General features: G+C 41.3%; 1 protein-coding gene across 2 annotated transcripts in view; it reads left to right on the top strand.

The window, feature by feature from the left end:
* CD2AP (CD2 associated protein) overlaps positions 1–22,396 on the top strand; it is an 88,050-nt gene that overhangs the window by 35,709 nt on the left and 29,945 nt on the right. For both annotated transcript variants that reach the window (XM_081942913.1, XM_081942912.1), the window contains exons 5-13: positions 6,079–6,199; positions 9,800–9,981; positions 11,207–11,315; positions 12,303–12,397; positions 13,958–14,062; positions 16,633–16,669; positions 19,702–19,764; positions 21,040–21,199; positions 21,731–21,873. In XM_081942913.1, coding sequence (XP_081799039.1) covers positions 6,079–6,199; positions 9,800–9,981; positions 11,207–11,315; positions 12,303–12,397; positions 13,958–14,062; positions 16,633–16,669; positions 19,702–19,764; positions 21,040–21,199; positions 21,731–21,873 — 1,015 coding nt within the window. The remainder of the gene's footprint in view (positions 1–6,078; positions 6,200–9,799; positions 9,982–11,206; positions 11,316–12,302; positions 12,398–13,957; positions 14,063–16,632; positions 16,670–19,701; positions 19,765–21,039; positions 21,200–21,730; positions 21,874–22,396) is intronic.

Raw genomic sequence — 22,396 nt, 5'->3', positions numbered from 1 at the left:
CTCCCGGGAGGATCTCCAAATGGTCCTTGCTGAGGAGGTGGTGTCCCAGGACCTGTCCCCAAACAGGTCATTTGCGGAGCCGGCTTCCCCGGTCCCCTCGTGGGCCTGCGAGCAGGCCCCTCCCCCTGGAGATGCTAGCATAGATGACATGCCGGGTGAGGTTCACCCCCCCCTGGAGGAGGGCCTAGATCCTGACTCTGATTCAGAAAAGTTATCTCCCCGCATGCAGGAACTGATGGCCCGTGCCATTGCTAAGGGCATCACGGAAGCCATGAAGTTTAAGAATCCCACTGCAGTGGCCCCTAGGGGTCCCAAATCCGATCAGGCAGCTCCCCCTCCTAGCAAGCGTGCCCGCCATCCTTCCCTGGAATCCTCGGTGGTCAGCGAGGTCTCTGCTATAGAGGACCCGGACCCAGAGGTGCTAGGTCTTTCGGACGACGAGGACCTTCCTCCTGAAGCGCCCGCCTTTGCGGGTCTGTTCAAGCCCAGCCTTTTTAAATCTGTCCTCCACAAGGTCAAGGCTGCCACCAGGGTGGGGATCAAGCCCAAACCGGCCGTGCCGGCGGCGGATGCCACTCCGGCTAATCCCAATGCGGTCATGTTCGATGTTCCAGCTCCACAACAGGAGTTGGTGCCGGTCCCGGGGCTGTTTCTCGACCTCATCCAGCGCCAGTGGGCTCAACCAGCCACGCAGTCCTCTCCTAGCGGGGTAGATAGGAAGCTTTATACTATGGAGCCAGTGCTGGAGGACCTTCTGGCCCTTCCCACTGTCGACCCGCCCATCGCTGCACTCACCTCTAACTCCTCCCTACCGGCCGACCTTCTGGAAGGCCTTAAGGCGGAGGACAAGAAGGCGGAAAAGGCGTGCCACAAGACCCATCTGGCGGCTGCCTGGGCCATCAGGGCCTCTTCATCCGCCTCCTTTTTTAATAGGGCTTCAGTGATCTGGCTGCACGAGCTTCTGACCAAGCTCCCGGCGGGAGACGTCCGCCTCCACCAGGACGTGTCTAAAATAATCGCTGCCTCCCAATACGCCGCTGACGCATCCCTTAACGCCACTAAATTCGCCTCCAGGGCACTCGGCTCTAATATTACTTCTCGCCGTCTGATCTGGCTCCGCCATTGGCAAGCGGACCAGAAAAACAAATGGAAACTGGCTTCCGCCCCCTTTAAGGGGTCCAAATTATTTGGCGAGTCCCTGGATCCTCTCCTCATTGAGTCCAAGGACAAGAGGAAGATCCTCCCTTCTTTAAACAAGAAGCAGGAACATAAGACCGCTCCCTATTCCAGGAGGCAGTCCTTTCGTGCCTCCGAGCCTTCCACCTCTGCCTCTTCCTTCTCTCCCTCCAATAGGTCCTTCGGTCAGCAGGGCGACAGGTCCCAGGACAGGGCGCCCTTTCGGGACAGAGGCAGGCAGCAGTTCGGCTTCCGCAAGTATAACCGCGGTGGGGCCTCCAACAGGCCGTTCCGTAAGTCAAAGTGACTGCCCGAGCTCGGCGCCCATCGGGGGTCGGCTCCAGCTGTTTGCCTCCCATTGGGCCCAGACAACTGAGGATGCCTGGGTTCTGCAGATAGTCAGGGAAGGCCTCTCCCTGGAGTTCCTGTCCCTCCCCCCCGGACCTTCATCCGGTGCCCCGTCCCATCCTGCCCTCAAAGAGGGAGCGCATGGACCAGGAAGTCAGGCATCTCCTAGACATCAGGGCCGTGGAACCCGTTCCCCAGGGCGAAGAGGGGAGGGGGTTTTACTCCATCCTCTTCCTGGTACCAAAGAACTCGGGGGGGTGGAGAGCCATCTTGGACCTCAAAAACCTCAACAGGCACATCGCCTACCGGAGGTTCAAGATGAAGTCCCTGCAGACCATTCTGGCGGGGATTTGACAGGGAGATCTCCTTACATCTATAGATCTCAAAGAGGCATACCTCCACATTCCCATCCGTCCCCAGCACAGGAAGTTCCTGCGCTTCTATTATGCTGGTCGCCACTTCCAGTACAAAGCTCTCCCATTCGGCCTCTCGTCCGCTCCTCGGACGTTTACCAAAGTGCTGGCGGTAGTGGCGGCCCAGCTAAGACGCAGGCCCATAAGGCTCCAGTGCTACCTGGACGACATCCTTATCCAGTCGTCGTCCAGGCAGTAGGCCAAAACCACCATGAGATCCCTCAGGAATCACAGCTTCACTCTAAACGTAGAGAAGAGCCATCTCACTCCAACAACCAGACTTGTACACCTGGGGGCGGTGATAGATACCAGCTTGTGCAGGGTTTTCCTCTCCCAAGACAGGTTGAACGGTCTAAGGTCCATGACCCACAAGGTGATGAGCTTGAGGCAGGCTCCAGTGGTCCTTCTGTCGCAGCTGCTGGGAAAAATGATCTCCTGCATCTCCATCATGCCGTGGGCCCGCCTGGGGGCGGTGATAGATACCAGCTTGTGCAGGGTTTTCCTCTCCCAAGACAGGTTGAACGGTCTAAGGTCCATGACCCACAAGGTGATGAGCTTGAGGCAGGCTGCAGTGGTCCTTCTGTCGCAGCTGCTGGGAAAAATGATCTCCTGCATCTCCATCGTGCCGTGGGCCCGCCTGCATTCCAGGGCGCTTCAGTGGCTGCTGCTGCCGCACCAGAGGGCATCCAGGAGCAACTCTCCCAGGCCGATTCGCGTCCCGCCGGAGGTGAAGAGGTCTCTCCGCTGGTGGGTGTCTCCGGCCGTCCTCAAGGGCCACCTATTCAAGGAGCCCGAGAGGTTAATCATCACCACAGATGCCAGCCTCTCTGGCTGGGGAGCCCACATGGGTTCCCTGGTTGTCCAGGGCAAGTGGTCCCAAGTGGAAACCAGTTACAGCATCAACCTACTGGAACTGAGAGCTGCTCGCCTGGCCCTGCGCCATTTCAGCCGGTCCATCAATCGCCAACATGTGCTTCTGATGACGGACAATGTGGCCATCAAGGCCCACATCAACCGCCAGGGTGGCACCAGATCCAGAGCACTGATGAGAGAGGCGGAGTCCCTGGGCCGCTGGGCGGAGCGCCATCTGGAATCTCTCCTCTCCGACCACATCTCTGGAGTGGACAACACACAGGCGGACTGGTTGAGCAGGACAACCATAGATTCTGCGGAGTGGAAACTGGACCCTCGCCTGTTCCACCAGCTGTCCAACAGATTCGGAACTCCGACCATAGACCTGTTCGCGTCCAGGGACAACAAGCAGCTCAACCGCTCCTCCGTGGCGCATCCCTCCGGACCAGATCTCCCTCAGCCAGGGGGCCGTAGTTCATCCAGAGCCCCAGTGGCTCCAGTTGGCCGTCTGGCACTTGAGGGGGACCAACTGAAAGGTGAGGGCCTGTCAGAGGAGGTAGTGTGCACCATTCAGGCGGCTAGACGTCCTTCAACCACCAGAATTTATGACGCGTCTTGGGCCGCTTTCGCAAAGTGGTGTGAGGAGCTACTCATCGAGCCGACGACCGCGCCTGTTTCCAGAGTCCTTGACTTTCTTCAAGCGGGACTCAACAAGGGCCTGGCCCCGAACAACCTTCGACGCCAAGTGGCGGCCTTGTCCACCGTCTGGTCGGGCGACCCCCTTTTGCCTCTCAGCAAAATCCCGAAGGTGCGCCTCTTCCTCAAGGGCGCCTCTAACCTTCGCCCTCCCACCGTTCATCGCTACCCCACTTGGCAGCTGTCCGTGGTCCTACGGGCCATCTCTGGCCCTCCATTCGAACCTCTACGGACAACTTCTCTTCGGTTCCTGACGCTGAAGACAGCCTTCTTGATTGCCATCACGTCCGCTCGCCGGATTTCGGAGCTGGCGGCTCTGTCTGTTTGACAGGACCTGTGCGTCATCCACCCTGACTGGGTCATATTGAGGCTGGACCCGACCTTTACTCCCAAAATAAACTCATGGTTTCATAGAGCGCAAGACATTGTGTTGCCGAATTTTTGTCCTCATCCGTCGCATCCCAGAGAGCGTTCCTGGCATAATCTTGATATCAGGAGGGCCCTGAAGGTTTACATCGCTCGCACTGCGGAGTTCAGGAAGTCAGAGGCTCTCTTCCTCTCCTTCCAGCCTGGTTCCCTAGGGAAGAAGGTTTCTTCCTCCACGATTGGCAGGTGGCTTCGTGCCTGCATTGCGTCAGCCTATGAATGTCAATCCAAAGCCGTTCCACGCGGCATCACCGCACACTCCACATGAAGTGCTGCTACCTCGACAGCCTGGGCCACCCAGGCCTCAATCCTGGACATCTGCAGGGCCGCTACGTGGTCCTCTCCTTCACCTTTTGTGCGACACTATAAATTGGACATTTTCGCCTCTGCTGAGGCGTCCTTTGGCAGGCGTGTGCTCCAGGCGGTTGTATCAGAGACCGAATCCCGGGAGCCTTCTTCTGCCCACCCAGATGGACAAAAATGACCATTGGCTTACCTGAAGGGTCCTTTTCTGTACACCGCGGGAGAGTCCAACCCACCCTGGCTATCGAGGCCGGGATTCGGGTTCCTCGTGTCAACAGTACATCATCTTGGACGCTTCGCTCCGTCCGCGCGAACTGACTCCTTCTAAGAATTCTGGGGATTGATCACACCAGGAGGTGTGGCTAAAGGAAAAATAGTTCCTCAGTCCTAAGGGCAAGCAGACTGAATTAACCCATTGCTTGGACTCTCCCGCGGTGTACAGAAAAGGACCCTTCAGGTAAGCCAATGGTCAATCTGGCACGAATAGCCAACACTCCAGAAGACAGGCTTAAGATACAGAAGGATCTTGACAAACTTGAACATTGGGCACTATCTAATAAAATGAAATTCAATAGTGAAAAGAGTAAGGTTCTACATTTAGGCAAGAAAAACGAAATGCACAGGTACAGTATAGGTGGTACCTTCCTCAATAGTAGTAACTGTGAGAGGGATCTTGGAATCCTAGTGGACAACCATTTAAATATGAGCCAGCAGTGTGCAGCAGCTGCCAAAAAAGCCAACACAGTTCTAGGCTACATAAACAGGGATAGAATCAAGATCACGTGAAGTGTTAATACCACTTTATAATGACTTGGTAATGCCACACTTGGAATACTGCATTCAGTTTTGGTTGCCACGATGTAGAAAAGATGTGGAGACTCTAGAAAGAGTGCAGAGAAGAGCAATAAAGATGATTAGGGGACTGGAGACTAAAACATATGAAGAACGGTTGCAGGAACTGGGTATGTCTAGTTTAATGAAAAGAAGGACTAGGGGAGACATGATAGCAGTGTTCCAATATCTCAGGAGTTGCCACAAAGAAAAGGGAGTCAAACTATTCTCCAAGGCACCTGAGGGTAGAACAAAAAGCAATGGGTGGAAACTAATCAAGGAGAGAAGCAACTTAGAACTGAGGAGAAATTTCCTGACAGTTAGAATAATTAATCAGTGGAACAGCTTGCCTCCAGAAGTTGTGAATGCCCCAACACTGGAAGTCTTTAAGAAGATGTTGGATAGTCATTTGTCTGGAACAGTATAGGGTTTCCTGCCTAGGCAGGGGGTTGGACTAGAAGACCTCCGAGGTCCTTTCCAACTCTGCTATTGTATTGTATTGTATTATTGTATTGTCTTTATCAAGTTTACCTTCTAAATGTCTTGCTTACGGTAGTTTTCAGACTCCTTAGAACTCACAGTAAGTTACTAATGTAAGGGAACAGAAAACTAAAGTCCATTTTTTTCTTCCAATTTATACTGCCACCATACAGTATTTCTTCTGGTTGCAAGACATTGGCCCAGAATGTTAGTTTTCTTAAAGTAGTCTTTGCTTTGTTATTTGTAACATACTTGGTCATACTTTATGTTTGGAGTAAAGTTGAACAGAGTATCACCCACTGCTCGGTTTTCTTAGTATCATATGGTTATGTAGAGCAATTTCTATCCATTTATGAATGATTTGTTCCTTGTCCAACATCACTATTCCTTGCCTCATATGGTCTGACCATTTAAGTATATGTACTAGTCCTGCATATTCAATGTACTCCTGAATTCCTACATATCTCTGATGGTATTTTTGCTCTAATGGTGAGAACAGTGAGCATGTTTACTTTTCATGTTAGAGGTAATCCAACATCATTTTTCTCCACAGGTGGAAGAAGGCTGGTGGAGTGGGACTTTAAATGGCAAGACGGGCCTTTTTCCTTCTAACTTTGTAAAAGAACTAGAGATAACAGATGATGGAGAAGTACAAGAAAGCTTAGAAGACCCAGGTAATAAAATGCAGGCAATCAGAAGGTGGATTAATTATCGGAATTTCTTTTTTGTCAGTTTCAGGCTGGGGTTCAATACAAAATCCGCATTGGTCATATTTGCTGATGACCTGGTGGAGCCAGGATGGAGTATTGGATGCATCCTTGCTCTCCTTGATCTTCTCAGTATCTTTTGATACTGTTGATCATGGTGTCCTTATGGACCAACTGCAGGGCTTAGAAGGTGAAGGCACTGTAATGTGTGCTTCTCCTCCTTTTCTCAGCAGTCAGTTCCAGTTAATATTAACAGGAATAATACAATCATAGGGCTGAAAGGCACCATGGTGGCCTTCTAGTCCAACCAAGATGTTGCCCTCTGCCCCTCAACTATGGGATGCCTTAAGAATCAATACTTTCTCCTTCTGTTTACCATTTACATGAAACTGCAGGGAGAGGTCATCTATTGTTGGAATCTGATACGTGTAATACTTTACTGGTTAGCCATTAGGTCATTAGGCAATACAAGATACAGAATAGTAATAAGATCATGTGTTAAAAAGAATATAAGAGATAAGTAAAATGGATTACTGCAGTGTGTTTCAAGGAGCTGCCCTTGAAGACCACTCAAAAGGTTCAACTGGTCCTGAATGCGGAGGTGCACGCACTATTGAGTGTTGGTAGGTTTGCCCACATTGCACCTCTATTGCATGAACTGCATTGATTTCCAGCTTCCTCCCGGGTGCAATACAACATGCTGGATATCACTTTTAAATAGCATGGAATCTGACTATTTGCAGGACAACCTCTCTCTAAGAATATCTGCCAATAGGAAGATAGAAGATTAGATAGGAAAGGTACCCTCTAGGCTCCTTCTCTGAAATCCTGCCACTTAGTGGTATCTCAGAAATGTGCTTTTTCCATGGCTGCCCCGACTTTACGAACACCCCCCCCCAAATGATTTGACAACCCCCACCTTTTTTAATTTTTGGAAAACTATCAAAATATGGCCTTTTACCCAGGTGCTGAAGTAGAATAGAATAGAATACATAGACTAGATTAGAATAAAGGTAATTGGAATTGATTGGAGGGCATCCTAAGGGTATGATTAAGGTTGTTGTTATTATTTTGACCATTTTATGGTTTTATGGTTATGTTTTATAGTAATTGAATATTATTGCTATTGTGACCGGCCCAGATTTGTTTAAGATGAACAGCCATACAAATCCTTTATATAAATAAAAGAAAATGCAAATCATACTTCAATGCACCCATATAATTTACCCCATTCACATCCGCCATCAATATGTGAAAGATATTTAGGTGTATATTTCTAGCTAGGCAAGTGACTTTCAGTGTCCTGTCCCTGTCCCTGAATGTCTGGATGGGGAAGAAGAAATCCAGGCTCCCTCATGCCAAGACTGAGTAGTTGTGAATTTTTCATTTTCCCAGATCTGGAGTCTTTCCTTCTTTAGACTTAAATAGACTTGCACTAGTGAACAACTTGGAGGGTGGTGGTGTCTTGGACTCACATGTTTTTCTCAGAGTCAAGAGGCTAGCGATCACCTGTATCTCCATGGCATAGAACCAAGTTATTTGAGAGACTACCTATTTTCCACATTTTTCTCAGTCTGGTTGAATTGATCTCCTCGGTCAGTTCTGTCTATTAGAACCCATACCTTCTTCATTGAAGCACCTGTCTTCTAAAATGCTATTCCCCCAGGCCCCAGCAATCCACATAGTTCCCATTTGGATGATGTTCTGGATGTGTTTAAAACATGGCCTTGGAGTAGGGTGCTTGTAGAGCCCCTGCTAGTTGGTTTTCTTGGCTATTGAATATGACTTGTTCAATGCACATAAATTTTAAAATTGTTTTCTATTTTTTAAGAGTACACTTCACAGAGTCATTCTGAAATTGGACAGTTCCAAACTACTATTAATCTAAATCAGTAATATGTAGTATCATTTATATGGAGTGCAGTTAAAGATTAGTTTTAGTTAATTGCATGTGGTGCTTAATTTCAAGCACATTTATTGCTCCATCTAGAGATAGTTTGCTGAAAGCTAAACATAATAAGTATTTGAAGAATTCGAATTTATATGAGGTTCCTCATTGTTTAGAAGCAAACTTACACATGTTACTGTATAGTCCTACTGAGATCCAACTTTGTTTTGATTAACAACCCTGTCATGATAGCGTAATTGTCATTAAGTATTGCTACATTTGATTAAATATGTCAAGGATAGACTCATCCATGTTTAGGCTATTCCTGGATTGTCTCCAAGCCACATTCCCGAAAAGGTTTATTGCCAGTATTAATATTTCCTCCATATCACATATAGCCTTGGGAAGGGAGAATCACGTTTGGAGAAGAGAATCACATTGAAGTAAGGGCTATAACTTTATTCCCTTTGGGCTCTGGCTGTACCGATATATAAAATATGATCTGTCACCAGATTTAACTATGATAATGAGATTTTAATTAACTTGTGTACCCCTGATTGAATGGCCCTAATGAAATGTATATGTATGATGTATTATAGTTATTGCCAAATAAGTATGTTTGTGTCATAATGTTAAGAATGTATGTATATGCTGATAGAAATATAGAAATATTTTAATGCTTCCACATCTTTAACCTTATGATATTTGAATAGTATCTCTAATAGTATCTTTTATCTTAATTGATGTAAACTATTAATACTCAGATTAAACACATATTCAATCAAAGAGCAGAAAAATTCAAGTTATGGTGAAATTTTCTCTTCCTGTAATCTTTATCTGTTCACCCCAATTTAATGTTTCATTTCTTTACAGAAGTAATAGGAGAAAGGTTACAGTCGTAAAAACATCAGGCAATGGAACCTCAACAGTTAGATCTGTTGCAGTGCTGGAGATTAAGGGCATCCTTGTGAAAACAACCCCCCCCCCCCAATTGTCTCAGAATAGATATTTTTTCATTCTCATGCCTTGTGGAGGCTTTGGTTTCAAACATCAGGCCTCCCTGCACTTGCCTGATGCTGCAGCCTCTTCCCACCCTGTGGTTCTGCACAGCCTGCAATGGGCCTCCCTAGCTTCCATACCTCCTTCCCATTTAACAACCTGCACTTCTTGGGCTTTTACAATGAAAACTGGAACTGCCAGGATTGCTACTAAGGGATGCTGTCACCTGATGTGCTTTACAACCACATCATTTAGCAAAACAATCCCAGTCCTTATTGCCATCGTAACTTGCAGACTACTATATACAACACAAAAGTAAAGTCAAATGATTGAGGTAAAATATGAACATAACAAAGAGTCTCCATAATAAAAGTATAACATAAACTATCATAATGAGACCCGTAAATGAGTTTGGTGAGGTGGTTAATACCCTGGGCTAGAAACTGGGAGACCAAAAATAAGAAATAAAAGGTTTCAAATCTTCTAAAAAATAATTCATTTAGAATTCACTGACTTTCTTTGGAATGTATGTATTATTAAGACAGAGTGTAAATGGACCTAATATTCCTGTAGAATTTACAAAATGATCCTGCATTGAAAATCCCAATGCTAACACATAGTTGGTCCTGTGTCGATGCTTAACATAAACATAAGTGCTAACCTAATTTTTCCATTTTTAGAATCTGTTTTTCATGGACCACAATCTCCTGCAACCTCACCAGGGAATGGTAGTGAGTCTCCACAGATAGCACAACCAAAGAAAATCAGAGGAGTTGGGTTTGGAGATATTTTCAAGGAAGGCTCAGTAAAACTTAAGCCAAGATTGTCTAGTAATGATTCAGAAGAAAAAAAGCAAGATAAGGTAATAGGCCTAAATGATACACAATTCAAAATGTAGAAATTGTATATGTTGTGATAAAAAAGCTTGATACTTTGTGCACTTATAAAAACAAGATAGTTTATTTTTTGAAGAATTTTATTCTGCCTCTTCTTAAGAGTTGCTGTTTCACAGGTACCATTATTCTGCAGGCACCAATTGATGCCTTTTACATTAAGCAGTTTACCGTATTCTTCAGATCTTTAAAATTCTATTCTTAAGTATAATTTGGGAAAATTTGAGAGCCAGTATGGTCTGTTTGACCAGTCCATCCTCAGCCACAGCAGCTCACTAACTTTGTCGCAGTCACTCTTAGCCCAAACCCTCTTGTAAATTGATATGGGATAAAGTGGGAAATCACTGTGGATATCTACTTTTTTCCCCTGAGTTAATGGTGGGATACAATAAAAACAACAACCAGCTGCATAAACGATCATTTGAAAACTTTATCCTAATTAAAAAGAGATGGTTTCAAGAATATGGTAAGCTGCAGCAAAGAACACATTGGGAGTCAGGCAGCATACAAAAGTTTCCAAATGCTTGCTCATGTCTGTACCAATAAAATAGCACATGAGCATGGCAGTAGAATTGGCAGGGGGTGGGTGGGAATCTTCCATAGTTTGGCAGGAGTAATTGTGGCTTTTAGTATAAGAATATTTGCAAAACAGACTTTAGAAGTCTTTCACAGGTAGTAGAGGTTTGTTTTATTGCCATATATAATTTCCTTCCAGTTATATAAGGGGTTGTCCTGTCTTGTCTATTTTGTATGATTGCTTATATTTAACGTTGCCCTCTTGTCATTAGATGAAGTTGTTGTTATTCTAGTAGTGTTGAAACTGTAATACGCGTTAATAACACCTAATGAAAAAACATGGAATGCTAATAAAGTTGAAACACATTAATGTGCTAAATTTGGAAAAGATGAGCTGGTATCCAGAGAAATCTGAAGGCTGGCTCAGAAAATTGATTATATCTAGATAAAATATGCTTTGACTTGCAGCCTATTATTAGTCTTTCCAATAGATAATATTTTGATTTAGAAGCAGTATATATTTCATTGCAATTAAATGCATTGAAGATAAAAGAAATATATTTTATTTTCTTGTCTTATAACTTGCAATTATTTTTCCAAGATGATTCAGAGATCACAAATTAAAACAGATTTGGCAATTGCCTAATTCTTGATTTTATCTCCTGTGTTCTCATGTAGCCATTACCTAATCTTCCATCTGGACCAAAAGTAACCTTACATCATGGCACAACAAAATCAGAAATGGCAACAGAAATAGCAAAAGCAGAAATCGAAAGCAAACAAAAACGTATGATTTATATCTACTTTCCTTTAATTTTAAAATATTTAAGATACAATATTTGTAAAAAAAATGATTTCTCAAAAGGCGGATAATGGATTCCTGTTTTTATGATGAAAATATTCTTACAACCTGAGTGAGGAATATATATCCTAATATAATTTCCATTTGACATTGCTATGTTTGATTAATGTAATCCTACCACATTTCACCTTTACAGCTAAAATACCTTAAGCATGATAAGGCATGAAAGCAACTTCATTTTAGCGATGGTGAAGATAGTTGATAGCAATTTATTTCTATACTGCTTGTAAATATATAATAATGTGCTGAATAAGACTCCCAAGACTATTCTATTAGCTTGTGTAGCAAAAGTATAATCATAATTTTCCATTATAAATTTTGGTTAATCTGGTAGAATGTTAGATTCCCTTGACTTTGCTCTCCTTTGTCTTTTCTGAACTGAGGACTTTAATAAATCATTTCAATAACTTAATTGCTGTTGCTCCTCAACCACTTCCTTGTCTTATTTCAGTTGCTCATAAAACGAGGGGAAGGTCAAATGCATACTCTTCCTAATGATTTTGTGGAGTAATTCTTTATCTTTTACTAGCATAGCTTTTAAATAATTAATAGTAATGTGCCATACTTCATGGTAATGTAATACAAATTAAATACATAAAATATAGTAAACCTTTGACTAAAGTGATCATGAGTTGACTATGAATGCAATGGGCAGAATCTTTCTGTGACTCATATCTGCAGTATGCATTACCATAATCTTATCAGTGATATGTAAAATATGCATCCATAAAATCCATATACATAACATTCAATTCCCATATGCATATGCAAGCTCCCATCCAGCTTTAATAGACATTCCCTTTAAGTGTCACCTGAGCTCCACATTACTTATTATGAAATTTAGACATTTGTATTCAAGCAGCAAACTTTGGAATGTGCTCAATGTTCACAACTTTTATTCCTTCCTTTAAGCTAAAGAATACTGCAAAACTGTGTTTGCCTATGAAGGTACCAATGAAGATGAACTTAATTTTAAAGAAGGTGATATTATCCAAATAATAAGTAAGGTAAGTTACACTGGTCTACAAACAGAAAGCCACAGAAATAAAAGTAGCTTAATTTTATCAGCTTAATTGGGTCACTAATAAAGGGAAATTAAGTCCTGAGTATTAATTGGCTCCAATTTCCAAGAAACAGCTTCAGGTCAAAATTGCATCAAAATAATTCAAAATATCAAGGTTCCATAACTTTTCTGCAAAATGTGGTATAGCAATGAGAATGGTGCCACACCAATTTATTTATTATAAATTTATCTTTTTATTGATACCAGTAACATAACTTTTCATTCATTTATTGGTTTTCCATGTAACATCTTCATGGTTTTTGTATGAAAAACTGACAAGCTCTAACATCGGTTAAGCGACAAGGTTCCATCTTTATTCCATATCTAAACTGCACTTTTTGGCTTTTCTCCCTGGGGAGATTCCACCAGTAATCAGCAAGCTTGGACGGACTCCATTTTCCTTGGTATCTTTTCTCCATGCCAGCAATATCCTGGTGGAATCTCTCCCAATGCTCATCACTCACTGCCCCACAGTTCAAAGGGAAATAGTCTTAATGCGAGAGTAAGAAGTGAATTTTCAGTGACATGTATGCATCAAATGTTTTATAGTAAATTTTCCACATGTTTTTCATAGTCATCTGCCTTGCTGTTCTCAAAATGAAACCACTTCGATGTGGTACCATTTTCATTGTTCTACCATACTTTGTTGAGAAGTTATGAGGCATCATGATCATTAGACACACCCTCCCTTATAGGCAAATATCCCTTATATCCTGTGTATAAATCTTTATTGTGAAATACCTTGGAAGCTTTAGCCATCAGCACCTTTATCACCTGTTTTCTAATCCATTTAATCAAAATATATAAAATTAACACATTTTATCTCAGAGGTTGATAATTTTCAAAAATTTGTAGACTAGTATTATTTATATTTAAATATTAGTCCTTGACTTACAATCACAATTGGGTCCAGAATTTCTGTAGGAAGTCAGGGTAGTCATAAAAATGAGTCATGACATGTCACACCCATTTTTATGACCAGTTTACTATGGTTGTTAAGTGAATCCAGCCTCCCTAATGAATATTTTTTTTATACAGGCGAGTATACTTGCCAGAAAGTAGCTAAACAGGTTGCAGATCATGATCACATGACCACATGATGTTGCAACTGGTCAAAAATGCAAGCCTGTTTTTTTTTCAATAAAGGGGCATGAATAGCCTTTAGGAGGCTTGTAGAGTGCTCCTGGGGGCTGGGAGGGGGCAAAATTGAGCAAACAACGGCACATTTTCTGTTCATTTCTTCCCTCCCCAGCCCCCAGGAGCTCTCTGAAAGCGTCCTAAAAACTATGCATGGCCATTTTGGTGAAGGGGGCGGGGTTTCGGGAGGCAAAAAATGCTGTATTCAGTGTATAAGACGCACCCAGATTTTCAGCCTGTTTTTTGAGGGAAAAAGGTGGGTCTTATACTCCAACAAATATGGTAATGTAAGCCGGTGGGTAGATGATGAAACGTGAACATTTATTTGTTGTGTAAAATGAATATACATTTAGTAATTTTGTTTTAGAATACTGGGGAGGATGGATGGTGGAGAGGCATTCTTAATGGCAAAGAAGGAGTTTTTCCAGATAACTTTGCAGTTCAGATTCATGAATTTGATAAAGATTTCCCCGTAAGTACTTATTGCAGTTTTTAAAAAGTTTTAGCTTTTCTTTAAAAAGATGGTTTAATAACCAAGTAGTGTGTTTATAGATTCCATTTATATGGTGTCCCAGGCTTTTTTCCTAATTCAACATTCCATTTTCTTTGTTTAGTTATTTTGGCCTTGCAATTGTTCTGTTAATATAGCATTGCCATAACAATGGAGCTCTTTGGAGAAATCTTATTTGGTGACATAATGGTCCAGTCATTATCATGTGGCCTAACCTTTCTCGTAGACCTGATATGAAGAGCAATGAAGTGATCTTGGAAAATTGGATTGAGATAAACACTATTGCTACCACTGTTCAGCACTCCAAGTTCAGTCTCCAAAAATTGCTTCAGAATGTGCAGGGCCATGGATGCAACCCTTGTCTTCATCTTCTGAAAACAAATGCTCTTGATCTTAAATCATACATCTGCACTGTTTTGAGTTCATGTAGACAAATGCTACATTTGCACTCCCATCACTCTAAAGCTTCTTTTGGAAATGTGAACCCAAAACCTATAAGAAAGTTATATTTTTGGCTCTGAAATATTTTTAGTTCAAATAAAGATCCTGGCTTTGGTCCTAAAACCCTCAGCAAAATTAAACTTATAAAAATCTAAATTTTCTTCCTGGCATACTAATAAGGCATATGTTATTCTTGAACTGCGTGTCTGGGTTATCAGAAAGTGTGGTGACTAGGGATTATGGAAATCTTTCTAAAGCATACAGAACAATGTATATGTAAAGAATAAGAAAATGCAACTTGCACTAGTGACGAGAAATATTTGGGAAAGGTGTTACAATGCACATTGTATACTTGGAATTTCATGGATGACTTTAACAAGCTTACAGAATGGATTCCTGAGCAAATTTTGAGAGGTACCCGGGAGACAGGTGGTAGAATAAAGGAATAAATGAAAAATAATCAAACCAGAGAGATGCTCAGGGTAATATCATCCAGAACCTGGTATCAAGAATAATACTAATTAAGTGTTTATAAGCAATCTAAAGTTAGAGATATCAAATTGTTCAAGGTAGTAAAAAAAAAAATTGGTAAGTGCAAAATTTGTCTTCAAATTCTTGATCTTTTGATCAGTCTAACTCCTTGTTCCCCAACCCCCGGGCCGCGGACCGGTGCCAGTCCGTGGATCAATCGGCACCGGGCCGCGTGGCCGCGCACGTGCCTAGAGTACGCCGCGCACTAATTTCTAACTGCCGCGCAGCGCCAGCGTCGCGTATTTGGTGTGGACACGCACACGCGGTCTCCAGCCAGCTCCAGCTAAACGCAGTTCATTGCTGCCTGACTTGTGTGACTTCAGGATTCTCAATCAGTGTAGGTCAAAAATAAAAAAGGGAAAGGGGCACTTCAAAACAAGCCCAGGGATCTGCAAAATTGGCTCTTATGACTGGTGGACTTCAACTCCCAGAATTCTGAGAATTGAAGTCCACCAAGGGCATCAATCACTCTCAGAATTCTGGGAGTTGAAGTCCACAAGTCTTCAAGCTGTCAGGTTTGAAGACCCTGGGTTGTTTTTTTTCCTAAAGGGTTAGGGGTGCAAAGGGTCTTGCAACTTGACAGCTTTAAGACTTGCACACTTCAATGCCAGAGTTCCTGAGCAAACATTTTGGTTGCTAAGCAAGAGCGTTGTTAAGTGATACTGACATTATATAACACTGGAACCATCTCGTTGCAAAGAAGAAACAAGCTCAGGGTTCTCATTGATTTGGCATTCTAGTGAGTTAAATAAAATAAATCACTTTATATTCATTTTTTGGTGTAGCTGTATTTTATTTTGAAGGCATGTTTAAATACAATTAAATTAAAATTATTAAATCAAAACAAGCGGGCCACGGAAAAATTATCAAACATTTACCGGTCCGCGGCGATAAAAAGGTTGGGGAGCACTGGTCTAACTCATTCAATTTCTTAATTGTATTTCACTAGCAAATTGTAGACAAGGCCCAGGAAATATTCTGAATGTTGTGTTACAAGTTTTTTTTTTAAAGTTCAGACTAGTTTCTAATAGTTATTTTAGATCCAATTCAGTGAATTTGAAAAATTGGGTTCATTGTTGTTTTGTTCCCGGATGGCTACCAATTTTTTCGATTATCTTTGTATGTCAATTGCACATTTTTCTGAAAAGTGTAGTTAACAATAGTCACCTGTACATTAACCTTACCTTCACAAATACTCTTTTATTTCTCAATGAGTAGTAATAAAAGTTCTGCTTATGCAGATTAAAAGATTTCTGAGAAAGAAGAGTCTCCTTTGGAAAGATGGATGGCATACAATTTTGATAGATAAACAAATAAAATAGAGGAGAAAGAGTATTAGTTGTTTATCCCCCCTGCCTTCTCTGCTTCCTCTTCTTTCTCAGCAATCATTTTCCTGATCATTTTCGAAAACTTTGGTCTGCCTAAGATTTGTAATCCTTGCACCAGTAACTTATAGACAGTACAATTAAGTTACTGAATATATCTGTTGTCTTCTGGGTCTTAATTCAAGAAAATACTTGGCATGAATATTAGTTATTTATATTTTGTCCTCTTTGCAGAAGCCAAAGAAGCCACCACCTCCTGCAAAAAGTCAAGGTATGTAAGATAGGGTTTTATTAGACCATAATTGCAAAAGAGAGTAATTGATTCAAAATTATTAATATATTCTGAGTGAAAAAAAAATCTCAATCAGAATTGTTTTTAAGATGTTGCCTATCAGTATGAATGATGAAATCCATTGAAACATAGACAGTTTTCATTATTGAAAACAATGGTGTGATTTCTTGTGAGCCATCACTTTCTGCTATACATACAGATGTTGTAGGTCTCAATTAGTGTAGTTAACGAAACCCATGAAATGGGATTTCACCACAATATTCAAAGTAATAGTTGTACAGAAAATAAGATAATTGGTTCCAGTTCAACAGAAAATGCCAATTAAAAATTCTAACTATATTTTATGTTTATTAATGAAACACTATAACAGCAAAAGAGGGTGAACCCATACTCAAAGTACACGTGGTATCTCTTGTATTCTGCTGTAGTTCTTCAAAATGAGCATTTTCTTTTCTGAGCTTTCCTCCAGTAGAAAACTTCCTCTTCTCCATTTTGCACACACAGATTCACATCTCCAATCTCAATGGTAACTGCTCACATGCTAGTCACAGCCTAGTATCATTTTATAAATCACAATCAAATTGTGCACTATTCAAACTCGCATTAATTGTGATTTACCTATACAATAATTTATATATATGAATTCATGACTTCTATGAATACAAATGAGATAATCCTGAACATACTTCCATTTGATAGTGTTTTAACTACTTTTTCCCATAGTTAAAACATCTTTTTTTAAAAAGAAGAATTTTATTGGTTTTTAAACATTTATGGGAAAAGGTAAACGGGTGCATTGAAAATTTTGGCAGCTCCCACGCTAGTGGTAGAAATCCCTCCAAATCTCACAATTTTTACAATATTAAAAACAAGATATAAAAGATAAGCAAAAAACAGAATCTTATTCTACATTGTATCAACCATGTGTTCAATCATTTTTCCTTTGTCACTTTCTAGTATATCAACAATTACAAATATTTCAAATACTTTTATTTTTGTGACCTGAGGCTTTTCGATATTGCTCCTTCCTCCCTGTCTCCAGGTGGAGCCACAGCCCCCCCTCCTTCATATCTTGTACTTTGCTACCCTTTTCACTACCTTCCCTGTGTTCGTCCTCTAGGAGAGAGAAATGTTTTTAAATGAAGGCTTCAGCCTCCTGCACTGTATTAATTCTAATCCTATTTCCCTCCCAAAAGATCAACATTCCCTCTGGCAATAACCATCTAAACCAAACTCCTTTATTGTATAATTTCTTTGATAAGGAGGAATACTTCCTCCTTCTTTTCTCTTAGCTTTTTCGGAATCTGCTTAAGAATGGTGATTTCTTCATCTTTATATTTTAGTGGTCCCTCCCTTTGGGCCCCAAACACATCATCCCTTGTGGTCCTGAAAAATTTAACATGTACCTCCCTTGGAACATTATGACTTCTAGCATATGCTGAATTAATCCTGTAAACCAGGTCTATATCCCACCACAACTGTTCTTTGTCTCTCTTAATATATTCTGCTAAAATTGTACTCAGAATATCCTTAAGATCTTCATTTTCTGTCTCTGGTAAGTTCTGGAATCTGAGAAAAAAGGACATTCTTTCAAATTCTATTTTTGCCATGAAGTTTTCCAATTCTACATTTCCCTTCCGGACTGCTTTAACCTCCTCCCCTAGCCCAGCCGTCCCCTCCTCCAACACCATAATTCTGTGTTTGTTTTCTGAAATATGATGTTGAACAACTCTGAGTTCATCTTTAAGATCTGTCACCTCTTTTTTCAACTCATTTTGACTCTTCATAATTTATTGAAACATTTGGGTAACAGATAGCTCTTTCAGGCTCTCTCCAGACCCTTCTTGTTGTAACAATGAGGTAATTTTCGTTTGCTGCATGCTTGGACTGGAGGTGGCAGACAGAGGAGCCAAAAATGACTTGCCCGTTGGTGGTTTCTTAGGCCCCATTTGTCTAAGTTCAGAGGTGTATATAAGTCTTTTACAAAGAAAATGGCGTCAGCGGATTGCGCAGCTGTGCCGGTCCAAGGAGGCAGGCAAATCTGAAAGCAAAGAGTTAATTCTCCTTCACCGTTCCAAGTCACCGAGGCACAGCAGAAAGGGGAAAGTCAAATAATCAAAGTCCAGGTAGACCACGTAACAGGACAGGTCCCGGTCTCCCTCAGAGATGGTAATAAAACAATACCAGAGGGTTTTTTTCCCCGAAGGTAGTTTCAAAAGGCAGACTTCATTTGTAAGTGCAAAAACAAAGATGGAAGGGAGCCATCTTAGCTCCTCCTTTCACAGGGAGAAAAATGGAGGTTTCCATAAGGTTTTTTAAAAAAAAGACAGCTCAGCAATCATCTCTTGCAATTGTGATAGCGATCTCTCTCACATAGTTAGTTCAAGTGACGAGTCAGCCTTTGTTCTCTCTCCATTCCAATATATAGAGAGATGGTTCAAATGCCGCTTAATCCGGGGGGGGGGTAAAGAGAAGAAACACCCCCAGGGTGGCTCCCCCACCACCAGCATTCAGCCGCTCTTCCTTGGATAAACTCCTTCCTCCTGGAGCCCATTCGGTGAAAGGGCGGACAGCCCGAAGCTGTCCCAACCCCCCCCCCGCTCCCCAGCTCCTAGGCAAGGCTGAAAACACCTCCGCCGGCTGCCGCCGATTCCGGGGGGTTTCAGCGAGCCGCCCTTCAGCAGGGGACCCCTCCAAGGCCCCCTGTGCTCCTTACGAACCAACTGAAGAGACGAGCGGCGGACAGTAGGTCCATCGCCAGCAGGAACCGGAAGTGATCTCGTTAAAACATCTTTTTAACGATATATTCCATCATGTAAATTTTAAAAGTCTATGCCATAAAACAATTCTTGTTCTTAAGGACTAAAATTCTTGTGCCAGTCAGCACTTCTAATTGGATTTCTAGTTCTGCCACATATTTGATAGGTGTACAATATATTTTAGTATTAATTATCATACAGTAGTTTCTCTACTAAAGCTGTGTGATTTTTAATTATTGGCTCTATCTGCAGGTTCTAAGGCTGATCTTCTGCCTGTGGAGAAGAAGTTTCCTCATCTCAGGAATGAAGAAAAGGGTAAGATCAGGTTTATCCCCGATATTAAAAATATAAATGTTCAGGACTGTAGTTTAAAACAAAGCAACTTTAGTATAAATATAAGCCTATGATTCAGGTGGTTAAAAAAGATCTAAATAAGAAGATGCATATAATATTTGTAGAATTTTAAAACTGTGTATCCCTGTTAAGAAGCACTAACTAAAAACACTGTTCAGTGTAATATTAGGCATATGTATATTAAAAATAAACAGTTGAAAGTTGTGTAAAATTTATTTTGTTGGCAGTAAAAAGAAATTTAAACTCCATCCAAAATAGTATTTTTTCTACTTTTACTATTTTTATAAATAACTTGATATGGTGAACATATCTAATATTCCTTCCTCCTCCTATTTTCCCCTACAACAACAACCTTATGAGTTGAGCTGAGAGAGACTGGCCCAAAGCCACCCTGCCAGCTTTCAATGCAAAAGGAGGATTAGAACTCACAGCTTCCTGGTGCCTTAACCATTAGACCAGACTAACTCTCATACATTTTAAAGAATATAAATTCATGATTTTCTGCAAAAACTTTGCTAATAAATCCTGCAGCCAGGGAAAATCAATATTTTACAGACTTTATGAATACTGTATTTTTTGTAATTTAAGATGCACCGGAGTATAAAATTCACCAAGATTTTGAAGAGGCAAATTTTAAAAAAAAAGTTTTTGCACTCTCTAGATCTCCCAAAAACGAGCCGTTTTTCGCAAAAACAGGCCTGGTTTTCTTTTCAAAAAAAGGACATGAATAGCTTTTAGGAAGCTTGTAGAGTGCTCCTAGGGGATAGGGTGGGGGCCAAAAACAAGCAAAAAATAGCCTATTTTTCGCTCACTTCTGCCCTCCCCAGCCCCCAGGAGCACTCTGCAAGGCTCCTAAAGGCTATGCACGGCCATTTTGGTGAAAGGGGCAGGGTTTGGGGAGGCAAAAAATGCTGTATTCAGTGTATAAGATGCACCCAGATTTTCAGCCTCTTTTTTGAGGGAAAAAGGTCCGAAATATACTCCGAAAAATGCAGTAATATGCTGGATTCCACTTGTATCCATTTAAAAAGAGTCTGTTGCAGCTGTATGAACCTGAGAAAGTAAACTAAAGGAAGCAAGATTCCTTAGTCTTAATTCAACTAAGGCTTATTTGAAATTGTTTCTAGAATGCAAATTGGGGTATTTGTTCAGAACTGCCTATGCCCATGGAAGAAACTTTCATAAATCATTTCTACATTATTTTTATGTTAAACATTATTCTCATTCTGTTCCCAGATGAAAAACCAGTGTTGGATCAGAAGATATCTAAACCAGTGGCTCCCCAAGTACCACCAAAAAAACCTGTCCCTCCAAACAAGGCTAATAGCATATTAAAAGCTGGTCTATTGCTTTCAAAATGGCCAGATAAAACAGTTTTGCAACCACCAGTTTCCAAGTAAGTATCTTATTTTGTGTGTGAAATTCTTTGATATACCATTTTTAAATTGCTGTGAGACAAAATTTGAACATGTTAAGAATTGCATATGTAACTATATTGCAAACTAATACATCCTTATTTACCTTTTATAAGCCTGTCCTTCTAAAGAATCATTTTGAGATTGGGAGAACATGCTGTAGGTTTTTACATGCACACTCGTTTCTGCCATCTCAATTTGTTTTCTTTATTGTTATTTTCTCAGGCACATAGAGTGGTGAAATGCAATTTCTCTACTTTATTTCTCAAGGGTATGTTGAAACCATAAATTGCTGAGTTTGTAAATCATAAGTTGTAGTAAACAGTTAGATAAAAGAGAACTGAAGGAGGGAACCTGCATGTAAGAAGCGTGTCTCTGCATATATCTCAGCCTCTAACTCACAATCTGAAGAACTGGATTCTTGAAGAACTGGTGTAATTTTTGTAAAAGCTTTTGTTATATGTTTTATTTTTCCTTAATTGCTGATAAAATTATTTAACTTTCGAACATAGGATAAATGGGGAAATTGCATCCTGGAGATCAAAGTCCGAAATTGAGCCAACAGTGAAACCAAAGATAGACTCTGAACAGTTACCATTGAAATCAAAATCAATAGAGGTAGACTCAACCGCACTACCGAACTTGAAAGAAACAGGTAAATTTGAAAAGTGTGCATAATGAGTCTCAATTTTCTGCTACACAGTATTAGAATAAACCACAACAAAGAATAAACAACATCTTCAGAAAGGAATACTTTATTATCAGTGGATTCTGTTGTAGAAAAGCTGTGGTAGAGGACATATAGGTATAAGTGTATCTGAAACTTCATGGCCCTTAGAATCTTCATGGCCCTTAGAATCCCTTCATACTTTTTTCTATACTTTTAGTGGCAAATTTAAAGAGGAAGTTGTCTTACAGCAAAGCTGACAGCTCTAACATTATTCTTTAATCATAAGAATGCTTCTGAGCTCCTTCTAGGATCCCTTAGGCCAGTGGTTCGCAACCTTCCCAATGCCACGACCCTTTAATACAGTTCCTCATATTGTGGTGACCCCCAACCATAAAATTATTTTCATTGCTACTTCATAACTGTAATTTTTCTACTGTTATGAATCTTAATGTAAATATCTGATATGCAGGATGTATTTGCATTATTACAAATTGAACATAATTAAAGC

This window comes from Natrix helvetica, assembly GCF_964273705.1.
Source record: "Natrix helvetica genome assembly, chromosome: 2".
NCBI classification, from domain to species: Eukaryota; Metazoa; Chordata; class Lepidosauria; order Squamata; family Natricidae; genus Natrix; species Natrix helvetica.
This window is presented reverse-complemented; position numbering and strand designations above follow the sequence as displayed.